This window comes from Lissotriton helveticus, chromosome 11 (genome assembly GCF_964261635.1).
Source record: "Lissotriton helveticus chromosome 11, aLisHel1.1, whole genome shotgun sequence".
In the NCBI taxonomy this organism is placed as follows: Eukaryota; Metazoa; Chordata; class Amphibia; order Caudata; family Salamandridae; genus Lissotriton; species Lissotriton helveticus.
The window spans coordinates 321,369,626-321,392,321 of NC_136072.1; the positions used below are offsets into that span (position 1 = coordinate 321,369,626).

Below are 22,696 nucleotides of genomic sequence, written 5' to 3' on the forward strand. Positions count from 1 at the left end.
CGCGGGCTCTGTCCTCCGGAGGCCGGCCATTGGCATTTTAGAGCTTCAAGCGGCTCTAGGCGTGATCGGTACCGCTCCCCAGTGTCTCTCCAACCCCCCGTGCCCCCCCGCTGACTCACAGGAGGCTGCGCGGATTGATCTGAAACGGAGCAAGGGGCCTAACAGGACGCTCCCTCCCGCCATCTTGCCTGCTGGCCCAGAGGAGGCCTTAATTCCGGAGGAGTCCCAGGCCCTGTGGCGGGGCCGGCTGCCAGGGTGCGGGGAGTCTGTGATGGTGTTGCCTGAGCCCCAACGCCCCGTAGCTGCCTGCGCACCACCCAGGGGGCTTCTTCAGCGACAAGCAGGAACGGGAGGAGGCCCGCGCGGAGGGCTGCTTGGAGCCTGGGACTGACCACTGACTCCACGCCGAGGCGGCCCCTGACCGCAGAGTGTCATCAGAGGCCAGGAGGTGAGGTGGATGGTGGGGCAGTGGAGCGACGTGGGCTCAGCAGAACAGCGTTGGTGCGGGGACCTAGTGCAGCGGTCATTGGTATGTCCCCAGGCCTCGAGACCTTCCAGGGGTGGCGGTGCAGGAACCCCTTTGCTGCTTCTCCCGCTCCCCCCTGGACTGCAGTTGCTTGGTGCGGGGGAGCTGAGGCATCTGCACGAGTGAGGCTTTGCCGTATCTGGGACCTTGGTGGGTTCCTGCGCCCCTGCCTCAGCCTGGAGGATTGGAGGGCTCAGGGGCCTTCAGATTGGCTGTTTTGCCGCACTGGCACTGGGACCTGGGTTGGGAGATATTGACCCCCAGCATTTTTGCTGCAATATCTCCGTTCCCCCTGGAGGGCCGCCCTGATGGAGTGAAGCTTGTTGGTGGCAGTGCATCTCCCGGGAGTAGAGCATAGCTGACATTGTGCCTGTCAAGGCGGCGGTGCGCTCCTGCGGCCCGGGGCTTTCTGCGGGTGCCCTCGCTGGGTCCATCCTGTTGCCTCTTCCGCTCCCTCCTGGACTGGTGGAGTTCAGTGGGGGGGGGGCTCCTCAACAGCATTCGGTGCGGAGCTTTGCCACACATGGGCCTTAGGAGGACACAGCACGCCCGCCTGAGCCTGCAGCTCTCACATGGCTGGGCCTTCCTTTGAGCTGCCCTTCCACCCGTATGTCAGGGCCTGGACCAGGGAGTTATTGGCCTCTGACCCCCATCCCCTACATCCCTGCTTCTCCCTGGAGAACTGAGCGGGGTGAGTCGTGTTGTGGCCCACAGCTCTCAACAGCAACAGTCCCTTTGTATTGCCACCAGGAAGGCAAAAGAGCTGATGTGGGAGCCTATAGAGGATCCTCCTTGGTGCACATGCCGGTGGTGAGCCTAGGGCCTGTCAGGCGAGGGAGCATAAACAGACTCAGCACGGAGGTGAGGAGATCGGCTGGGAAGTCAGCCAGGAACTGGGGTTTGTGCCACGTCTCCCTCATATCTCCTCTTGGTGCCGTGGGTGGCCCCCCAGAGTCACCTACACTGTCTTCACCATAGACACGACTCATTCTGTATGCGGTTGACCCTGGGTGGCAGCCTCCCCTCATGGTTGTGTATGGTGCCATTCCAGAGGGGGACTCAAGTGCTGGACACTAGCGGAATCCTCCACGGGCTGGGAGTGCCCTCTGTCTAATTCATGCCCGTACCAAATCAGGGAAAGCCACGGTACAGCCAGCCTCCATCAGTGGCAGACCTGCGGATTAAAACTACCTCAGCGCCTACCCAAAGGTCTCTACAATGGCAACCTCTTCGGAAGCTGCTGGACCCAGCATATCACCCAAGCCTTTATGTCCAACTTCTTTCAGGAAATAAAGTCTGAAATTAATTCTCTCAAAACAGAGCTCAAGACCTGCCTAAAAGAAATCCGGCGAGACGTAGCCGAAATTGGCACGAGAGTGGACGATTTCGAAAGAACCCTCGACACGAGGACAGAGGATCAGGAGAAACTCTGGCGTCACATGACAGCACTTGAGGAGCAACATGTGGAACTCCAATTTAAGGAAGTTTTAGAAAATAGAGGCCGCCGGAACAACCTCTGCATCAGGGGGTACCACTGCGAGCGGAGGTTCAGGACATTATGCCCTATGTCGCTGATCTCCCTCAAACGATCCGGGGTGATGATGATGCCTCGCCCCTTACACTGGACAGAGTGCACCTAGAGGCATCTGCGTATGGGAAGGCCAACCTGATCACTGATATCCTGACCTGGGTGAACTTCTTCACGGAAAATGAGGCGATCCTCCAAGCGTCTCGGTCCACTGAGGAACTGACATATGAAGGCCACAAAATCCAAATCTTTTAAGTTCTCTCCCCAATCACTTTGCGCCGCCGCAGAGACTTCAAGCAAGTAACAGACAAACGTAAAGAATTGAACATCAAGTACCATGCCATCCTTTCGCCTTGATTTTCCAGTGGGAGGGCAACCGCAGATCATTGAGATCATTCAAGAAGGCTTGTCAGTTGCTTCATCTCTCTCCCGACCCTAAGCCCTCCACCCCTACTTCTGCGGACACTGAGTCCAGGACTCCCCTCCACCCTGAGTGGTCGAAGGTCCCTCCTCCTCGTACTAGACCCTCTAAAGCAAGTGAGATTTTACACCAATCTAAACAGGACATCATCCACCATTTAAAGTCTATAGAGCCCTCGCAATCTTCAGAAGGACGGAGCTCCCTGTCGGGACCTCCCTCCCCCTCTGGCTCTGGCACCAGGGTGGTGGCCCCTTGAAATGGTTTAGACCTTTTGTGGCTGGAGGGGGATAACTCTTCATCCAGGCATTACAGCCACTTGCCTTCTCCATGAGATTCCGAACCTGCTGGAATTGTCCCGGCGACATGGGGACCTCTGGTATCCTTTCCCTGGCTGCGATACACGGACATGGTCCCGCAATAGGACCGGGGGACTTGGGACTTACTCCTTGGGGGACCCCGTACTTCCCCATTAACACTGTGGCAGGCCGGCCTCCGGGGGACGGCCGGCGGCCGCTCTCCTGTATTTGCTGGCACGCCCACCATTCCCTTAGTCCCTGTGGGCAGTGACTTCCTCAGAGCTGCCCTGGTTTGCGCCATTGGGCCGCTCCTGGACTGGAATGGTGTACTTTGGCCCTGTTGGCCTGTTGACTGCTCGGTTTGTTACTGTTTATCTTATCATTTTTTCTCTCCTTTCTTCTTCTTTCTCTGGTCTATTGGGGGGAGAGCACAGATATATTGTGACGCTCTATATCCTTGACGTAGGAGCTCCTGGGCATGGGAGAGGGGTTACTCTACTACTCATTCGAGCAAATCCTGTCTACCTCCCCATCCTCTTTTCCACCCGACGCCAGCCCCACTCAGGTCGGGATCCAAGGGAGTGTGATATGGAGGCTTGCACAATTGTGCACGCTCTATTATGTCTGTAGTTGATGATGGCACAACTTAAATGTATATCCCTCAATGTAAAAGGCCTCAATGCCTTGCATACAGACATGCAGTGCATGTCCCACCATAGATTCCCCAAGCAGTTCTGGTTGTCAGCGCAGACTAAAACGGCAGGGGTGGCTTTTCTTTTTAAGGTGGGAAGCCCTGTACAAGTTTCTGGGGTGCTGCGCGACAAGGAGGGTGTTATTTAAAACTTATTCTACTCATCCATGGTAAGGCACACATGATGCTCAATGTTTATTCACCTAACCATGCACAAGATACATATCTCCGGACCTTGCTTAGGGACTTGCTGTCCCGGGTGCCTGACCCCATCCTCCTTGAGGGTGATTTTAATCTAGTGTGGGACCCCAGCCTTGATCGCACCACATCTTCCTTCCAGGGCACTGGTGCAATGTCCGCGGCACTCATGCAGGATTTGGAAGCCTTGGATCTCATATACGTTTGGCGATACAAAGAACCTGGGACTAAGGATTATACCTTTTACTCCCATGTTCACCGCTCTTACTCTCGAATCATCTATTTCTTCCTGTCCCAGTTTCTCATTCGCTCCTTGGACTCAGTGGCGATTTCAGATATATCTATGTCGGACCATGCCCACCTGAAGGTAACCTTGACGGGAATGGACAAGAACCCCTGCTCCGCTACTCGGTGGCGACTTCCCCCACATGCCTTACGGGACCCGGTCGATGTGGCCCACGTACACCAGCGATTCAGGCCTATTTTGTAACTAATGACCTCCCGGACACTAATGTGCATGTCCTATGGGATGCCTTCAAGGCCACTATTCGAGGTGTCATTACATCCATCTCCATCACCCGCACCCGGGAATCCTGCCTGGTTGAAACCAATCTAGCTCGCGATATCAAACTGCTGGAAAAACAGGGGCATAGTGCGCCATCTAGGCAGACCCAAAAGCACCTGGCCTCACTTTGGGGTCAACGTAAGGCTCTAAGGGTCAACAAAGCAGAACACTCCCTCCTAGCACTGAAGCAGACATTCTATGTCGGAGGCAACAAGTTGGGCTCCTTATTGATGCGTCAACTTCATCTACAGGTTTCCCGTAACCACATCTCCAAGATCGCGCCTCCAGGGTGGGCGTGGGCTACCTTGGAATCAGCCAAGCAGCACAAATTTAGCTCCTTCGTCTCTGCGCTCTATGAACAGGGCGACATCTGTAGGGACAAGGTAGACCCCTTTCTGGCCTCCTGTCTTTGGACGCCACTAGCTCCTTTTTTATAAACAACAATTGGATGAAACTTTCACTGCAGAAGAACTTCAAAAAGCATTGAAAAGTTTTCCTATTGGCAAGGATCCAGGCCCTGATTGCCTTACGATACCATTCTATCGTCTTTTTCTCCCAGAGCTGCAGGCACCATTGACCGGAGTTAAAAAAGCGCTTATCCCCAAGCCGGGGAAAGATCCAACATCTTGTGCTTCATACTGCCCCATTTCTTTGTTAAATGTCGACATTAAATTATATACCAAAATATTAGCCCAATGCCTAGCTCCCTATCTACCTGGTCTGATCGAGCCAGACCAGGTGGGATTCATACACGAATGACAAGGGTCGGACAATCTCCGGCGAGTAGCCCACCTGGTGGAAAAGGTCCAATGCCGTAACATCTCAGCTCTTCTCATTTCCCTGATGCCGAGAAGGCATTCGACCAGGTAGACTGGTCCTTTCTCAAGGCAGTGTTGCAGAAGATAGGCCTGTGCCCGGTCATGATTGCCCGTATCATGGCCTCCTATGCGGCGCCATCAGCGCAGATCACACTCAATGGTCTCCTTACCCCACCCTTCTCCATCCATCGGTTTCCGCGCCAGGGGTGTCCTTTATCTCCCTTGTTCTTTGCCCTGGCCGTGTAGCCCCTGGCGATTTCAAGCTGCCTATCGGCGGAAATTAAAGGCCTCCCATTTGGGAGGGACGAGCACAAAATTGCTCTCTTTGTTGATTATCTCCTTTTGACACTAACTAACCCCGAGAGCTCCCTCCCATCGCTGCTTGATGTACTCTCCCAATTCGAGTTGATCTCGGGGCTTAAAATCAACCTTGCTAAGTCACAGGCGCTTAACCTTACCCTCTCCTCACAACAGCTTGAGGAGCTTGGGGATGGTATCCCCTTCCAGTGGGCTTCCCAATCCATACGCTATCTAGATATTAAGGTCACGGCTATGCTATACTCGTGGACACGGGTAAATCGGTCCGCTTGTAGAAATTCAGTTAGTGATGACTGCCGGTGATGGAAATTGCTACCTCTTTCCTGGCTGGGCCGTCTCAACACGGTCTAGATGTCCATTCTCCCCAAGATCCATTACCTCTTCCAAACACTTCCAAACCCTATCCCCCAACGGGGCATTCTGAGCCTTCAACAGGAGGTTACTGCGTTTATTTGGGGTGGGGTGAGGCCGCTATTTTCTACCAAAGTATTAACATTGCCACGAGACCGGTGAGGGCTGGTGTGCCCCGATTTTCTTGTTTATTATTGGGCGTCGCATCTGTGCTATGTCTCGGAGTTGGTGGCTCGCGAAAGTGAGAAGCATTGGTTCCACATGGACAGAGCTGTGGCCTGCCACCAGCTATGGGATCTGGCTTGGTTGCTGAGGGGTGGTCACCATCGTTGCGCCTATATTGCTACCCCTACCCAAATAGTTCTAGAGATATGGGACAGAGTTGCAGTGGCCCGAGATCTTACCTTCTTTCCTTCCCTTCACACACCCTTAGCGCTCAACCCTTGGTTTCCATTAGCCCTCCAACCCGCTTCCTTTGCTGCATGGGTAGCTGGGGAGTGTCGTACAAACGCAAATCTATTTGAGGGGGGATTTTTAAATCTTTTGAACAATGCAGGCAGGAATTTCACCTCCCCAACACAACACATTTGAAATACCTTCAAATTCGCCATTGGGTACATACTCCTTCATACACAGTAGGAACCACACACCAACTTACCCCCTTTCAATCCTTAGTACGCTCATTTGATGGGACCCGAGGCCTGATCTCTAGGACTTACAAGGTCCTTCAACACTCACATGCGTTACCATCTCATACCTGTCAACAACGCTAGCACACAGATCTTGAGGAAAACATTCCCCCTGACCACTGGGAACAATTATGGAGGGACATTCCTGGCACTTTTAAAAGCATTGCGCAACAGGCGACAGCTTACAAAATCATGACCCATTGGTATTACACCCCCCCTCAGGTTGCAAAAGATGTTCCCCAATTCCACGACTATCTGCTGGCGTTGCCAGAATGCCCCAGGCTCATTCATGCACATATGGTGGTCTTGCCCGCTTATAAAGTTTTTTTTGGAGGAGGTCTTGAGCCACATCAGTGAGGTGGTGGGCTTTCCCATTCTGAGTGCCCCAGGGGTAGCAATTCTAGGACTCCGGCCGAGGTCTCTTAAAGCAATGACTCACTCAGACTGGCGCTTGATCTTCCACATGCTTAATGCGGTGAAGCAGGTTATATCACTCAATTGGAAGAAGGTCTTGACCCCACCCCTCCTCAGTGTGGCCCACCTGTCCATGGCAGGTAATGGCGATGGAGCTCCTCTCCCATCATCTAGCCCACACTGAGGCTAAATTCAAGTGCACTTGGCAACCCCTAGTTTCACATCTCTCTAAACTGGAACATGCTCTCTCTGTCCCTCCCCGCTTACGGGCCTTCCAAGTGTTCGACGACCCTCTGCTCCCTAGGGGAGAATCCTATGAGGAGGAGCTGGGGTAGGTGGGGTGGGGGTGGACAGTTCTCCCACGGGAAGGTTGGGTCTGACACTCTGGCGTGGGGACTCATTCCTCTTCCACCATAGCTCGTCCTCGCCAATGGAACACTGCACCATCTCCTCTTCCCTCCTCTTCTTCTTTTCTTTTCTTTTCTCTTATCGTTATTTATTTATTTATATCCTTCTCTAGCTTTTAGTTCTGGCACTTCTTTGTTCCTTTCTTTCTTCACAGGCTAGCAGAAATTGCCCCACCCGATACCTTGTTGCAGGCTGCATTTTATGTGCATTCCTCTAGTGGCTGTTGGTCCCTGGTAAGCTGGTTACTAACAGATCGTGACAAGCCTATGATGTTTTCAATGACATGGTACCCACCTTTAGGGCCTGCAGTGATACTCCACAGTCACATGACGAGACCACCGCTTCCGCCCTGGCATTATGCTTAGAATTTGAGAACCTCCAAAAAGATAAACTTTTCTTTCCTAATTACTGACGACGCTGATAGAATTCAAATAAAAATTACCCAGCCCTGAGGAAGCCTCAGGCCGGATGGCCATGTAAGGGGGCGAAACACGTGTTGGCTGTTTCTCTTTCGCCGACTCTTATGAATAGAGTACAAACAAACTCACTATCAACAAATACAAAAACCATTGCGGAATTGGAATATTTTTTCCAGGATACCTGAAACAATTCTTGCCCAGACAAACCTGCAAAAATACTCCACAGTCAGGTTAACCCTTTTTGTTATAATTGTTATTGCTATCCATGTTCTTATCCTTTTTCTGTACTTATTGCTTGGCGATATACTACTGTCTCTTCAGCTTTTGCAATCAGTGCACAACGCTCTCTACAGGTCTATAGCAGACACGAATGTAATCGCCCAAGTATACTAGACTCGAGTAATTAGAGGACTCCTTTATCTTTGGTTAGTATTGGCGTTTCTGAGCCAGGAGGGAGCTTCTCCTATCTATCTTGTCATACCAAGTCCTCCTGTTGTTTGGCTAAGTGGTGTGCTGTATCTTTTATAACTTCACTGAAGTGGACTAACAATGTATACACTGTAATCTTGCCTAACTACTACTGTCTATTGTCTGGTGTTTGTTAATATTTTCTCTTTGTTTACAAACTTAATAAAAGAGATTTAAACAAAAAAAAGCACTACCTGTCTCTGTTCTTGTTCCCGACTGATTTCCACTTTTGTTTATCACCATATCTCTCATCACTTCACTCTTAACTTCAAAGGTAAAATCAAGTGCCCAGGGGCCACTGCTTCTGCCAAGCATCACCTACGTCTCACAACGATGCAAAACAATAACAGAAAAAAGTGTTATGAAATAATAACAAAATATCTCTGAACAATATTAATATCTGCCTTTCCTACAATATTAAATTTATCTTGCTGTAGCGTAAACACCTTTGCCCTTATTGTGTCTGAGAAGTGTGTTGCAGTGTGACATTATTATTTGATCACCCAGTAATGTCCTTTCTGCATACTTAAGCGGGCTTCACCCATGGCGGTTGTGATTGTCAGCATGCTAAGTAATTATCTAACCTTGCATGTCTATATGCGGGGTGGGGCACATTTTGGGGATTTGTTTTACTAATGCTTTTCGTCTTTTTGTTTGTGTTTTTTTGCAGGACATTTTATAAGTTTGTGGCTGCCTGGGATAGCTCCATGCACAATTCTCTGCTGCTAAATCGGGTTACGCCGTACAGAGAGAAAATATACATGACCCTCTCAGCCTATGTGGAGGTTTGTAAAGTCTGTGGCTTGGTAGCTCATCCAAGTGAAACATCTTAACTTTTGATGGTATTTTAAAGTGAAACTCCTTAAACTGATTTGCCTTGCCTTGAAGTTGTCAAGGTGCAGCGGGTGAAAGCCAGATGTTAAATGTAACAAGTATTGGCAAAGCCATCCGGTCTGGCTTTCCAGTAGTGCATGGACATGACTTCAGCGCCACAGGCAGACATGACTGCACAGAAGCAACACATATGCACACACAACACTAAGTGGATCACATGCGCATTAAACCACACAATCAGCACACATTTATGCTGTCTGTGTGGTGCATGGGCGCCAGTTTGTATTATGTGTGACTATTAAGTGTTTGCATGGATCATGTGTACTCACAAACTTCCTCTCGGGAGCCAAATTTACAGTGTGATTTGTGGCCGAGGGCTGCACCAGTGGGGGCAGGGTCAGTGGGGGAGGGGGGCAGGTCTAGAGCAAAAAAAAACTGTGAACATGAGGTTGAACACAGGTCCCTGCAGCGGACGCCTTCGTCCACTGAGCCACCAGACCCAGCACACACACACACACACACACACACACACACACCTCTTTCTCTCTCACTCTGTCACCATCACTCTGTCTCCCTCTCTCTCTCTCTCTCTGTCTCACTCCCTCTCTCTCTCCCTCTCTCTCACCCTCTGTCACCCTCACTCTGACTGTCTCCCTCTCTCTCTCTCTCTCTCTCCCTCGCTCTCCCTCCCTCTGTCTCTCTCCCTCCCTCTGTCTGTCTCCCTCCCTCTGTCGGTCTGTCTCCCTCCCTCTGGCACCCTCCCTCTCTCTGTCTCCCTCTCTCTGTCTACCTCCCTCTGTCTGTCACCCTCTGTCTCCCTCCCTCTGTCTCCCTCCCTCTGCCTCCTTCCCTCTGTCTCCTTCCCTCTGTCTCACTCCCTCTGTCTCACTTCCTCTGTCTCACTCCCTCTGTCTCCCTCTCCCTCTCTCTCAGTCTGTCTCCCTCCCTCTGTCTCCCTCTGTCTCCGTCTCCCTCCGCCTGTCTCCCTCCGCCTGTCTCCCTCCCACTGTGTCCCTCCCTCTGTCTCCCTCTCTCTGTCTCCCTCTCCCTCTGAGTCCCTCTCCCTCTCTCTCCCTCCGCCTGTCTCCCCTTGCCTGTCTCCCTCCATCTGTCGCCCTCTCCCTCCCTCTGTCTCCCTCTCCCTACCTGTCTCCCTCTCTCTCTGTCTCCCTCGCCCTCTGTCTCCCTCCCTCTATCTCCCTCTCCCTCCCTCTCCCTCCCTCCGTCTCCCTCTCCCTCTGTCTCCGTCTCTCTCCACCTGTCTCCCTCCACCTGTCTCACTCCGCCTGTCTCCCCCGTCTGTCTCCCTCTGTCTGTCTCCCTCTCCCACCCTCTCTGTCTCCCTCCCTCTCTGTCTCCCTCCCTCTCTGTCTCCCTCCCGCTCTGTCTCCCTCTGCCTCCCTCTCTCTCTGCCTCCCTCTCTGTCTCCCTCCCTCTCTGTCACCCTCTCCCCCCTCCCTGTCTCCCTCCCTCTCCCTCCCTCTCCCTCCCTTTGTCTCCCTCTGTCTGTCTCCCTCTGTCTGTCTCCCTCTGTGTTCAACCTCCCTCTCTCTGTCTCCCTCTGTCTGTTACCCCCTGCCTCCCTCTGTCTGTCACCCTCTGTCTCCCTCCCTCTCCTTCTCTGTCTCCCTGCCTCTGTCTCCCTGTCTCTGTCACCCTCTGTCTCCCTCCCTCTGTCTACCTCTCTCTCCCTCCCTTTCCCCGCCCTCCCTTTGCCTCCCTCCCTCTGTCACCTCACCTGGGGTGCGTGTGTGTCAGCCGGGGCTGAGACAGCTTCCCGGCCGCACCCGAGTGCTACACAGGTCTTTAAAAGACCACTTACTTGTTAATGAGGCTTTGTTGTATTTCACCTCTTCTCAGCGCCCCTGCAGCTCCACTCTGACCTTCGCTGGAATCGCCCAGCCCCCATAGAGTGCTGCTGCAACCGGCAGTGTTTGCAGACACTGTTAATTTTTTTTTAAAAACACAGGTAGGATGTCTGCAAGGTCCGCGGGCCGCCGAGGAAGGCTTGCCGAGCCGCTGGCGGCCCGCGGCCCATACTATGAGTACCCCAGGCATGGATGAATAGGTGAGAGATTTGGCGAGTTGGTAAACAGATGAATTAATTAATATGTGGATGATATTTGTATAGATGACTACAATAGCTTATGCATGGAACTTTGAAAGAGTGGCTGTGTTAGTGTACACATACCAGGTGCAGACAACTGTAGTGTGAAGAAAGTAAATTATATCCCATTGCAATGGCAATTACAAGTCAGTACAAACAATGTTCATGCTGCTGGATACCTCACCAGAATAGTACATGTCCATGTTTTCACGCACTCCCGGGGGCCTCTCAGTTGGTTCGGCCACATCCCTTGTTGAGCCTTCTGTGCCAGTATTGCTCCTTGTACTGCGCCTCCTGGGATTTGTAACAGGTTCCAGTAGGCTACTGAGGCTGGAGGCCTCCTCACTATCCCCGCTCCAAGAACATTGTTGCCACCAACTGCAGCAGTCTGGAGTTGTTTCACTGCATTGGTGACCTTGATGAGGCTCCTGGCCACATCCCCACAGCAGGGCTCATCTCCACCTGCATGCTAACAGCACGACGTGAAAGCTGACCTGTTGTTGTGCTCAACCTATGTATGGCCCTTGTGTAACCGTCTAGGTGCCCAATCAAATTGTGATGCCTCCTATGATGGGATGCGTGGTCTTCCTGCATGACCCTGCACAAGTCATGCATAGCTTTTGTTACATTTGCAAAGTTCTCATTGTTTGCCCTTTGCCCTTCCACAACACAGTGGTGAGCTCCTTCAGGCAGTCACATATGTCTCCCATGTTTGTTGCCATTGTTCCTAGTTGGCCCTGTGCTATACTCATGTTTTTGCATTGCATACGCTGGACCTTGAGCATCTTGCCCTCCATCCCACTCCAGGCAGCAGTCCCCTAGTCTTCTGCAGCTGTCAAGATTGCCCTGGCCCTTCCCCTGCGGAAATGGACAGACCTGGGCTGCATTGGTACCTCTGTTGGTGGTGGGGGTGTAGGGCCAGCCTATTGTGAAGGAGTTTCTGTTTGGCTCTCTTCCTCACTTTCCAAATCAGGCAGTGGTGAGACTATTCTCCTGCGTCGAGTGGGTGCAGGAATGGGTGAGGATGCTGGCACTCCTGATTCCTCCTCAGACTGTGCATCATGTCCTTGTGAGTTGTGGACATCAGCCATGTCACTCTCCTGTGCAGCTGCATCTGTGATTTGAAACAGTGCAAGTTCAGTATTTTTTGTTGTATATGTATGTGACAAAGCGCATGCCATTGTTTAATAAAGTTATTTTGTTACAGACAGTCTAGTTCAGTCACTTCCTTGCTGTCCTCTGCTGCACTTAAGCTGTTTTTGTCACTCCTTGCCTTACCCTTACATATATCTCTATACTACTCCCATAATGGCTTTGGGTGTTGCAAGTAAAATGTGGACTGGACTCAGGGTTACTACACTTCGCATGATCTGCATTGGGGGCTATTTTAGTTAGATGTAACATTAAAAGATATTTTGCTATCAGCTTACCTTGTGAGGTACCAGCCTGTTCAGAGGTGTCTATCTGGGTGATACCAACAACTGCCTCTGGCTGCAGTGTAGATTCTACCATGTCCTCCATGGGTGTGTTGCCACGTTCCACAGATGGTCCCCCCTACAGTGTTTTTAGATTCTGTAAGCCTTGCAGCCACCCTCTGTTTTGCTCGTCTGCGCATGTCATACCAGCGTTTGAGCAGGTCAGAGATTGAGCGCTGTATGGCCAGCCAAATCTTTCTTTTTACTGACTCTGCAACTTGCAGAGACAGTTTTCCAAGGAGTTTATCGTGGCTCAGCACCACTTCCTCAATGAGGATTTCCAGTTTTTTTTCGCTGGATTTCAGCTTCCTTTTCCTTCCTTCACCTTTCTTGTCCCCTTTGTCTGTAGCCATGCTGTTATTTTCACACAGAGTCTGCTTCCAAAACAGCTTGTTCCTGCTCAGCTCAAACAATCTGCCTTCTCCTCTGACTCGCTCTGTGAACAGGTGTGTGCATTCCAAGATTCACTTCCTGTTTCTGATGTCATCCAAACGCAGCAATATGAGTAGATCGCTATTTGCCATTTGGTAATTGCGAATTCGGTATTAGCGATTCGGTGATAGCGGAATCGCTATTTGTGATAGCAATTTTTCCTGAATCGCTAAATTATTGATGTATTCGTTTTTGCTATTCCGTAATAGCGATTTCTTAAAAATCGCCATGAAGGAATCACAAAAATGATTCTTGATGCATGTGGCCCTAAATGTCTTGGCCTTGCCAAGATTAAAGACATGAACGGGTTCCTATTCTTGCACGATTTGACAACTGGCAGCAAATAACACCATTTGATGAAATCACTATAGAAGCTATGCTGCGTAAGAGTAGACATAATTTATTAGATTCTAATTGGAGGGGATGGTTAGTATGGACATTAGACACTAACAAATGTCATGACAGATTCCTAAGTAACATCTGGGGATTTACTGCCCATAGGCCTGAGATGCTATAAGTGCAAAATGATAGCCACTTACAGTGTATGGAAGTTATGCCTTGATTAGCTAAACAAACCTTGACACTGTCCCAGGTAAAGCAGCACTTGTCCCTTTTATCTAGTGACCTGGAATTACAAGACTTTCTATTAGTCCCTCTGAAACCACGTCACAAATGTTTCCTATATGCTGTCTACATCGAGATGTGGAAAATATCTCAACAAGGAGCTACTGAAAGGCTGCGTGAGATTGACATGGCTAACCTAGAATATACTCCAGCAGTAGTTGACAATGGTATGACCACCTTATCATCTAGGGTGTATTCCCTTGTGGAAAAGTAAATTTTGCCATGTTATATGTGCCTACGTGTTCCCCATGTTATGTCATATGTGCATGATCGATATGCATGTATTCCCCTCTGATCGATTAAAGACTCAATTACAGTTGTGTCCATCTCTAGTATGTCAGTTTCCAGTTCTCGTGAATACAACGAATATCAGGCCTATGTAAAGCTACGTTGCCACATTTTACAGTGTGCACGTTAATTCATTGAATTATCCCCGTTTCTAGGCCTCAAAAGGGCCCGGACTCAGATTCAGCTCCTGTCTCCTGAACCCTCTCCGAGGAGCGATACAGCCCCCACCTGTATCCCTGACCCTTAGCTTACTTTCATGCCTCACAGTGCCCGGCTCGGCCTGGCTCTGCCTCTTAGTCTGCCAAGAGTATGTTATGTTTCTAGTTATCAGTCCAGCCCTCCTTCTCTGCATTCCTAAGCTACTGAATCGCATCAATAGTTTCCGTCATGGTCTAGCCTTTATGTCTCCATGTAAGAGAAATACTGTATTCATATTCATAGAATATTCCTCACACACACACTACATGTAGAATAATGCATGCACCAGTCTTAGTGTCTGTTAGCCTTTGCCCTGATAACTTTTGGATTCTATCAACATGTTCTCTAAACAACAGATACTAGATATGCCTGGGTACATGTCGCTCTGACACTCCAGACTTTCGTCTCCTCTTCTAGCGCAGAAGTCATAGCCCCAGTTCTCCCTGGTAACACGTCATTGTCAGTTTGCGCGCACCACTAGGTTAGAGGTCCCAGCTGCTCAGATAGCCCCCTCCATGTTTCCGCCCCATTTATGACATATTCTGTTACGTTTGCATCACATGTCTATGTATACGCCCTGTACACACCTCTTGTTACACCCACTTTATGCCTTATCTTTCGCGACTGCTACAAACTCCGCCTACTGCTACGCCCCCTGTATTGAATATAATGTATTTTGTTTAACTATAAATATTGTGCACTGTTATTAAAGTTTGCTAGCCATTCCCAGATCCTGCCCCGGCAGCTGCCGGGCCCTGCCATCCTATTCCCGTACAGGCTGTCCTGTTCCTGTCCTTTTATGCTTAATTAAAGCCTGTCAACTTCAGCTACCTCGTATCTTGATTCTTATTTATTGAGCTATCTGTTTATATTGTATCCAGTCAAAAATAGAACCGGTAATTAATTATTTATTTACCACATAATGGCGCCCGAATAGGGACTTGCCCTTTCCCCACGCGCCGGAGAAGCCACGCAAGCCCCCTGACCCTCTGCAGCCGTGACGGAACCATCCTGCGCACCGGCAGATATTTCTGCTTCAAGTATCCCTCAGGTCCACGGAGGAGACGGAGGTTGCGGTCCAGCATCCAGACGAGGCAGTGGAGGAACGCGGCGAGTCCCGACCAGAGCCCAAGCCGAGAGTCCAAGGTCCGAGGTATCCGGAGGCCCACCTGTAACTGAAGTCCGAAGTTCGTCGTCCGTCGTCGTAGCAGTCCAGTCCAGTCCGAGGCCTTCCGTTCTTGCTGCCCGGTGAGTACCGTTGCTGGGGTAGTATCTAGACAGGGTCAATTAATTTGTCTCTGGTCCGTGGGTTTGGGTACACGGATCCAACACGAAGTGTCCATCTAGGTGGATGCGGGTCCTGACGTGTCTCTTTATGAGACCGGTAAGTTTCGTACTGTTTTAGCAGTGCATCTAGTCATTCCAGTAAGTTCTGTTCTGTTCTCGAGAAATTCATGTGTTTCTGTTCTCAGTATTCCAGGTAGTATTCTGTCCGAATTGTTATTTTAAATGTTATTTCATGTGTTTTCAATGTCGTGGTATGAATGAGTTGTTTTTCAAGTAATCATTGTGTTCATTGTATATAGTATTGTGTCTAGACTCCAGCCTAGTTATGCCTCTGTTCTCTAAGTTACGTCAGTTAAAAACTAGAAAAGGTCTGCTCGAAGAAGCAGTTCCTGTCCCGCCTAGGGACAGTCCAGGTCATTTTATGTATCATAAGCATGGCATAAGTGCCATATTATATCTAGACTTATGGGTGGAGTACACCAAGGAATTAGAGGAAAAGTATAGATGGCCCGTATCGGGTACATGGGATGCCGAGTGCATCATGCGAGTAGAAGAAGCATTATGGAAAAAGAAAGCCAGACAGTCCCAGAAAGACGCCATCGAGTTATGGCGCAAAGAATCTCACAGGAGAACAGAGAAAGAAATCAGAAAGTCAGAATTAAGTAAAGAATCCTCTGAAAGAGCCCAAGAAAGGGAATTAATCGAAATAGGTGAACGAGTTAAAGCCGAACAGTCAGACAGACAGAGAAATGCCCTCATTAAGGGTATGTATCCTCTTCTTGCCGAGGGCTTGCCGAAAGCAACCCCGGAAGCACCATGTAATTTTCCGCCGCCATTAGTTCCGATTAAGCTACGTCACAAACCGACCGCAGCTGATATTTTTCTCTCGTCCTATTTGGACGACACAGTTCCAGAATATGCAAATCCCGCTCCGCCAGCTCCTGTAAATAATGTAGTTCCTGTTCTTCCAGCCACCGGGGCACCTGTTACAGCACCTGTTACGGTACCCCCGGTCCAGCCCGTAGTACAAGTACCCGCTACATCGGTCACTCTGCCAGCACGAAGAGTATCAGTCGACGATTCCAGTTTAGGGGCCGCGGGGGGAGGTCCTCCTGGTACCCCGCCGCCACACAAACGTGTAACATTAGTCGAGTTACATGAACGTGCGTTACAGCGTATGCCCAAATATCAGTCCGTTGCAGATATCAAGCGAGCTCTTACCGAATGCCGTTATGATCCAGTCCCAGGCGATGATAATATGGTTATATATTCATTGCGTGTAAGACGGGTGACCGAGTATTTGGACACCCTACCGAATATGAAAGAAGATCTAGACAGAATATATCGTTTCATCCGTACAGGAGACGATCCAGAAAGTATTGGCGAAATCATGTCTCTAAGGAAAGCTGAGACCCAGCTCATGCTATTAAAGTTTCTAATCAATTGTTTAATAAGGGAACAAGATTGTCCGACTAAAGATCCGACCGAAATGAAAGTTCTGACAAGGTGGAGTGATAATATAGCCGAGGGAAGACACAAGACACTCAGTAGTATAGAAAGTATGTACAAGAAAATTCGTAAGGAAATAATAAGGTTACACGACAATCGTAAAGCAGCACAAGTAAGTGAGAAAGAAGACAACTCTTCTACTGAAGAGGTAGACGACGAGAATCCCACTAGAATAGCGTATGTAGGTAGAATCAGATTTCCAGACCGACATTCACGCCTAGAACACAAGAAAGTTTTTCATCCTCCAGCACCAGAACAAGGTTCTCTTGAACAAGTATTTCAAGCTACCGATCACATTCTGAAATCACGTATCGGTTATAGTGAACTTAGTACCATGCATGAACAAGAACTAGCCCGATCAGCAGTCCGATGGATTACTGATTCTACCACTTTTCCAGACGAAATAGTGGCACAAATGTTTCTGAAACTGCCCCCAGCCGAGCAGCGACTGGTGGGTATGTATATGATCCAGCACCTCATCACGCTGTATGAGGGACAACATTCTGATCCAGGTCCGTTACATGATGTTCTGAACGAGTTACTCCAGTATAGATGGAGAGGTTTAGGTACTGATTTAATTAGTGTCATTCTAGAACAGCGCCACAAATATAGAACGTTTCTGAATCCGCATTTTGTTCACGTCTCACCTCCGGAAAGTAAACCGTTTTACATAGATAGACAGCATCCGTTACGAGAAGTACACCCAGTTAGGACACCGGATGGTGAAATGCAACGAGTATTTGTTTACACCCCAGTTACCAAGATGGAACTCTTAGAGATGAAGAAATTAATTCCCTGTCATGACAAAGATCCAGCAGGGTTCCATCGAGAATTAAAAGACATGCTCCGTATGGGAGAATATACGTATCCAGATATTATTAAAATGCTAAAAGTCCTGTTGCCCGCAGGGGTATATGAGAAACTCAAGGAAAAAGAATGGGAGGTGGGAGAGAAAAAGATAGATTGGACAGCTCTAGAAGCTGAAGATAATGCACGTGTACCAGGTACCGGTCTTGGAGATAAATGTAAAGAATTACCTGAGTTATTGATACAAGTTTTGCCAAGATTACTAGCCACGAAAAAGGAAGACTGGGATGCCATCTCAGCCTGTAAACAGAAACCAGACGAAGATACTAGTGATTTTTATTCTAGATTCGAGAAATGTTTTATCATTAACAGTGGTTTGAGGACAGGTAGCGAGTCATACCCTCATCTTTTTGTTACTAAATTAGTCGAGAATTCAAGTCCACAAGTTAAAAATCGAGTATTGAAAGTCGAAAGTACCTGGCAAGCTAATACCCCGTCCCAAATGCTCCAGATGCTCCAGTATCACCAGAATAGAATCAGGGAAGAGCAAGAACACGAAAGGAAACGTATGAAAGATACGAAAATGAAAGTATTAGTTGCCCAATCTGTTCCACAAGACAGTCAGAAAAGGGGTCCGAATCAAACCAGTCATCCTGCAGCTCCCGTTAAAGGGACTTGCAATTATTGTAAACAGCCAGGTCATTTTATAAACGAGTGTGCAGTTCTGAAACACAACATAGCCACTGGTAAGACTAAAGAAAGACCACGTCCGCCCAGACAAGAACAAGTTTCATAGACTTCTCAGTCACCACAGAATGCACCACAGCCAGTTCCAGCATCACAGCCTATTGCTGCAACACAGCATGTTACACAGCAGATGTACCAGTATGCCCAGACAGAGTATCCAGAGTATCAACAGTATTCATGAAACAGCCTAGAGAGGGAGGTAGGCTTGCCTCTCATCGAGATACCTGTAGATCAAGAGGGTCCCTATGTACACAGTCAAGTATTAGGGAAAGACAGAAAGTTTTTGATTGATACAGGGGCAAGTAGGACTACTATCAGTCATGACGAGGTTCCAGGGGCTCCGCTCTCAGGCTCTAAAAATGTTTCCCTTGGATTTTCAGGAAAACCCATTGTTAACGAGATTTCCAAACCAGTTTCTCTAGAAGTTGGTCCATTGTCCCGAACTACTGATTTGTTACTTACGAAATCATGTCCAGAAAATTTGTTAGGTATTAAAACATTGAAAGAATTAGGTGCAGTAATTTGTTGCTCTCCAGAAGGAATACGATTGTTTTTAAGGGACTATAAAGGTCACTATGTATTACGAGATTTTGATCCAAGATTGTCTAAGGTTCCGCAGCATTTATGGGCGCAAGGTCCAACTGATGTAGGTTGTATGCAAATCACACCCCATCGTGTGACCCTCAAGCAAGGTATTGTCCTGCCACGAATCAGACAGTACAGATTGCCACCTGAGGCTGTAGCAGCCTTATCCAAAATTATTGACGAGCTCATTGCTCAAGGAGTGGTTGTAGAAACTGACTCCAATGTATGTAATTCTCCTATCATTCCAGTCATGAAACGTACTGATCCAAATGCACCTCCAGTATATCGATTAGTGATTGACCTTCGAGAACTTAATAAATGTATCATACCTCAGTATCCAGTAGTCCCAGATATTTCATCCCTATTGACAGCCATTGATTCTGAAGCCATATTTTTTACGGTAATAGACCTCAAGAATGCATTTTTCAGTGTCTCCATTCATCCAGACAGCCAGTACCTTTTTGTTTTTTGTTTAAATGGAAGGAGCTATAAATTCACACGAGCTCCTCAAGGTTTCACAGAAAGTCCTAGTATTTACAGTCAAGCACTTAAAAGACAACTAGACAACATTCACATGCCAACAGACACTGCCCTGCTCCAGTATGTCGATGATCTACTGATCACAGCCCGTTCTGAGCGTGACTGCGAGCGAGCATCACTTACCGTTCTGTATTTCCTAGCCGAGATGGGGCACAAGGTGTCCCCTTCAAAGCTCCAGTTCTGTGTCCAGCAAGTGATCTACTTAGGCCACTTACTGTCCAAGTGGGGTAGGCAGTTGACACCAGACCGTATCCAGTTAATAGCGAGTCTTCCACAGCCCAAGACACAGAAGGAGGTACGTGCTTTTATTGGCCTTACTTCTTATTGCAGACAATGGATTCCTCAGTATGCATTTCTAGCAAAGCCACTGATACAGTTAACGACACAGGAGGCAGCCGTATCGACTGTCCTCCCTTGGACATCTGAACATACACTTAGTTTTAATGAATTAAAGAAAGCCTTATGCCAAGCACCTGTTCTAGCAACACCAAACTACAGTAAGCCTTTTACACTTTTTGTCACAGAAAGTGATGGTACTGCATTATCTGTTCTCACACAAGATCAAGCCGGACAGTACAAGCCCTGTGCTTATTTTTCGAGCACATTAGATCCAGTAGCCCAGGCTCTGCCTGCGTGCCTCAAGTCAGTTGCAGCCACAGCTCTAGCAATCAGACAAAGTGATTCCATAGTATTAGGACACTCCCTGACAGTACAAGTTCCACATTCCGTGGAAGTTCTTTTAAACCGAACACAGACTCAGCATTTGACCATTGCACGTTTAACAGGTTATGAACTGACACTGTTCCAGCCACACATAGAAATCAGACGCTGCAACATTCTAAATCCTGCTACACTGTTACCGTCAGTTACTTCAAATACTGCCACACATGACTGTGTGGAAGTCGTTAACATTATGACTAAGCCAAGACAAGACCTGACAGACATTGCATTACCAGATCCCGACCTGACACTTTATGTGGACGGTTCATGTATGAGAACTAGTACAGGAGAACTAGTAGCCGCGTATGCAGTGACTACTGACACCGACGTTATTGAAACACACCGTATTGACACCCTGTCTGCTCAAGCAGCAGAGCTAGTTGCTCTGACCCAAGCCTGCATACGTGCCAAGAACCTGAAAGTAAATATATATACAGATTCACGTTACGCATTCGGAGTTGTACACGACTTCGGAGTGCTCTGGCAGGAAAGAGGTTTCATGACTTCTCATGGAACCAAGATTCAGCATGGTCTCCTCATTCAAGCTCTGTTAGATGCAATACATTTACCGACAGCTATCGCTATCATGAAGTGCAAGGCACACACGAAAGTTACTGATATCATTTCCCAAGGTAACGATCTAGCAGATCGAACAGCCAAGCTTACAGCTCAGACACCAGACATTCCAGTTAACAAGACACAGACATCCACTCCAGAACAGACTACATGTATGACAGTCAAGGACCCTACACAAGATGTCATAGAGATACAGTTACATGCTACTCCCGAAGAAATCAAGAAATGGTCCGAACAAGGAGGGGTCCAGACAGATCAGGGATGGGTGACGAAGGGAAAAGCCACATGGTTTCTCCCCGACTCTATGGTTCAAGTCATTATCAATACCGCACATAGTCCAGCACATTTAGGAGAAAAAGCCATGTTAGACAGTATACAGAACCTTTGGTTCAACAAGCACTTACGAGCTGCAGCCAAGCAGAAAGTCCGTACTTGTATGATATGTTGCCAGTTCAATCCAGGTAAAAGTGTCCCGGTGGAACAAGGTGGATTCCAACCTCCTGACCACCCTTTTGAAGTCCTCCAGATGGATTATATTCAGATGGAGCGATGTCGAGGTTTCAAGTATGTTCTTGTAGTTGTATGCGCTTTGTCCAGGTGGACAGAAGCATATCCAGTTCCAGATTACACAGCAGCGACCACTGCCAAGCAGTTGGTTCGTGAATTTTTCCCCCGTTATGGACTCCCTAGGGTCGTGTATTCTGATAACGGCCAGCCATTCTCATCTGAGTTAATGAAGCATGTTTCCCTTTTGTTAGGGTACCAGTGGAAGTTCCATTGTGTGCGCCATCCTGAAGCAGCCGGTCTCGTAGAGAGACATAATCAGACCCTGAAAGTCCGTATTGCCAAGACATGTAAAGAGAAAGGTGTAGACTGGCTAGTTGCCCTGCCAGTTGCTCTATTCTTCATGCGAATGGTTGCACACTCCAGATCAGGTCTGTCTCCTTATGAGGTCGTATTCGGCCGCCCCCCCAAACATGTGGGGAACACCTAGACCCCGCAGTATTACAGATGTTTCAAGTAATATGCTGACAGATTACCTAGCTTCCTTGATGTCTGCCCTACACTCTTGTCGTTCACAGGTTGCCGCCGCATTTCCAGACAATACTGAAGTGAAACCACATGAGGTCATTCCAGGCGACCTCGTGTTGGTCCGGAATTTTGATCGTTCAAGTCCGCTGGAGCCTCGCTGGAAGCAACCTCAACTAGTCCTTCTGACCACCCGTACAGCCGTGAAGTTGGAAGGCCGCAAGGGTTGGGTCCATCTGTCGCATGTCAAGAAATTTCATGGACTCCGAAACAAGACTTTTAATTACATTTCTACAGACATTTCCATTTCGAAAGACTGCCCTATTCTCAAGAACTGTCCCGCTACTGACTTTGAAATCAAGCCCTCCCTGTTAGAGAAAACTCCGCAGCAGGAGTATAAATCCAAACTCCGGTCTAGTAAAATAAGTCAGCCAGTTTAATTGTCTAAGTCCCCCTCGGGTGAAACGGTTAGACAGGTATCTGACATGTATGAGATAGACCCCCATAGTGAGAGAGTTAGTCAAAACTCTATAAGATGTATCATTTTTCTAAGTTTTCTATTGTTTCTAAGTTTGATGGTTACCTGCACAAGTTATGCATTACATTTATGTTTTCCAATTTCTCATGTAAATAAGTTTGCTAATGCTACAGTAGAGCACACATTTAGTGATCTGCCTCCTCACGAGTTATCCTATCGTCTTGCTATGAGAAATAATACATTTATAAGAATGTTACATTATTCACACCAGACCAGCAATGCCACTAATTGTTGGGTGTGTGGTCGACTCCCCCCTTTCCAGACACCGAAGGGAGTTCTGCCCCTCTTTC

The 22,696-nt window shown here is 48.5% G+C and overlaps 1 protein-coding gene across 1 annotated transcript in view; it reads left to right on the forward strand.

The window, feature by feature from the left end:
• Positions 1-22,696, forward strand: part of KIF1A (kinesin family member 1A) — a 2,072,061-nt gene that overhangs the window by 1,719,661 nt on the left and 329,704 nt on the right. Inside the window, exon 37 of the mRNA XM_078667093.1 lies at positions 8,781-8,895. Within this exon, the coding sequence (XP_078523219.1) occupies positions 8,781-8,895 (115 nt within the window). The remainder of the gene's footprint in view (positions 1-8,780; positions 8,896-22,696) is intronic.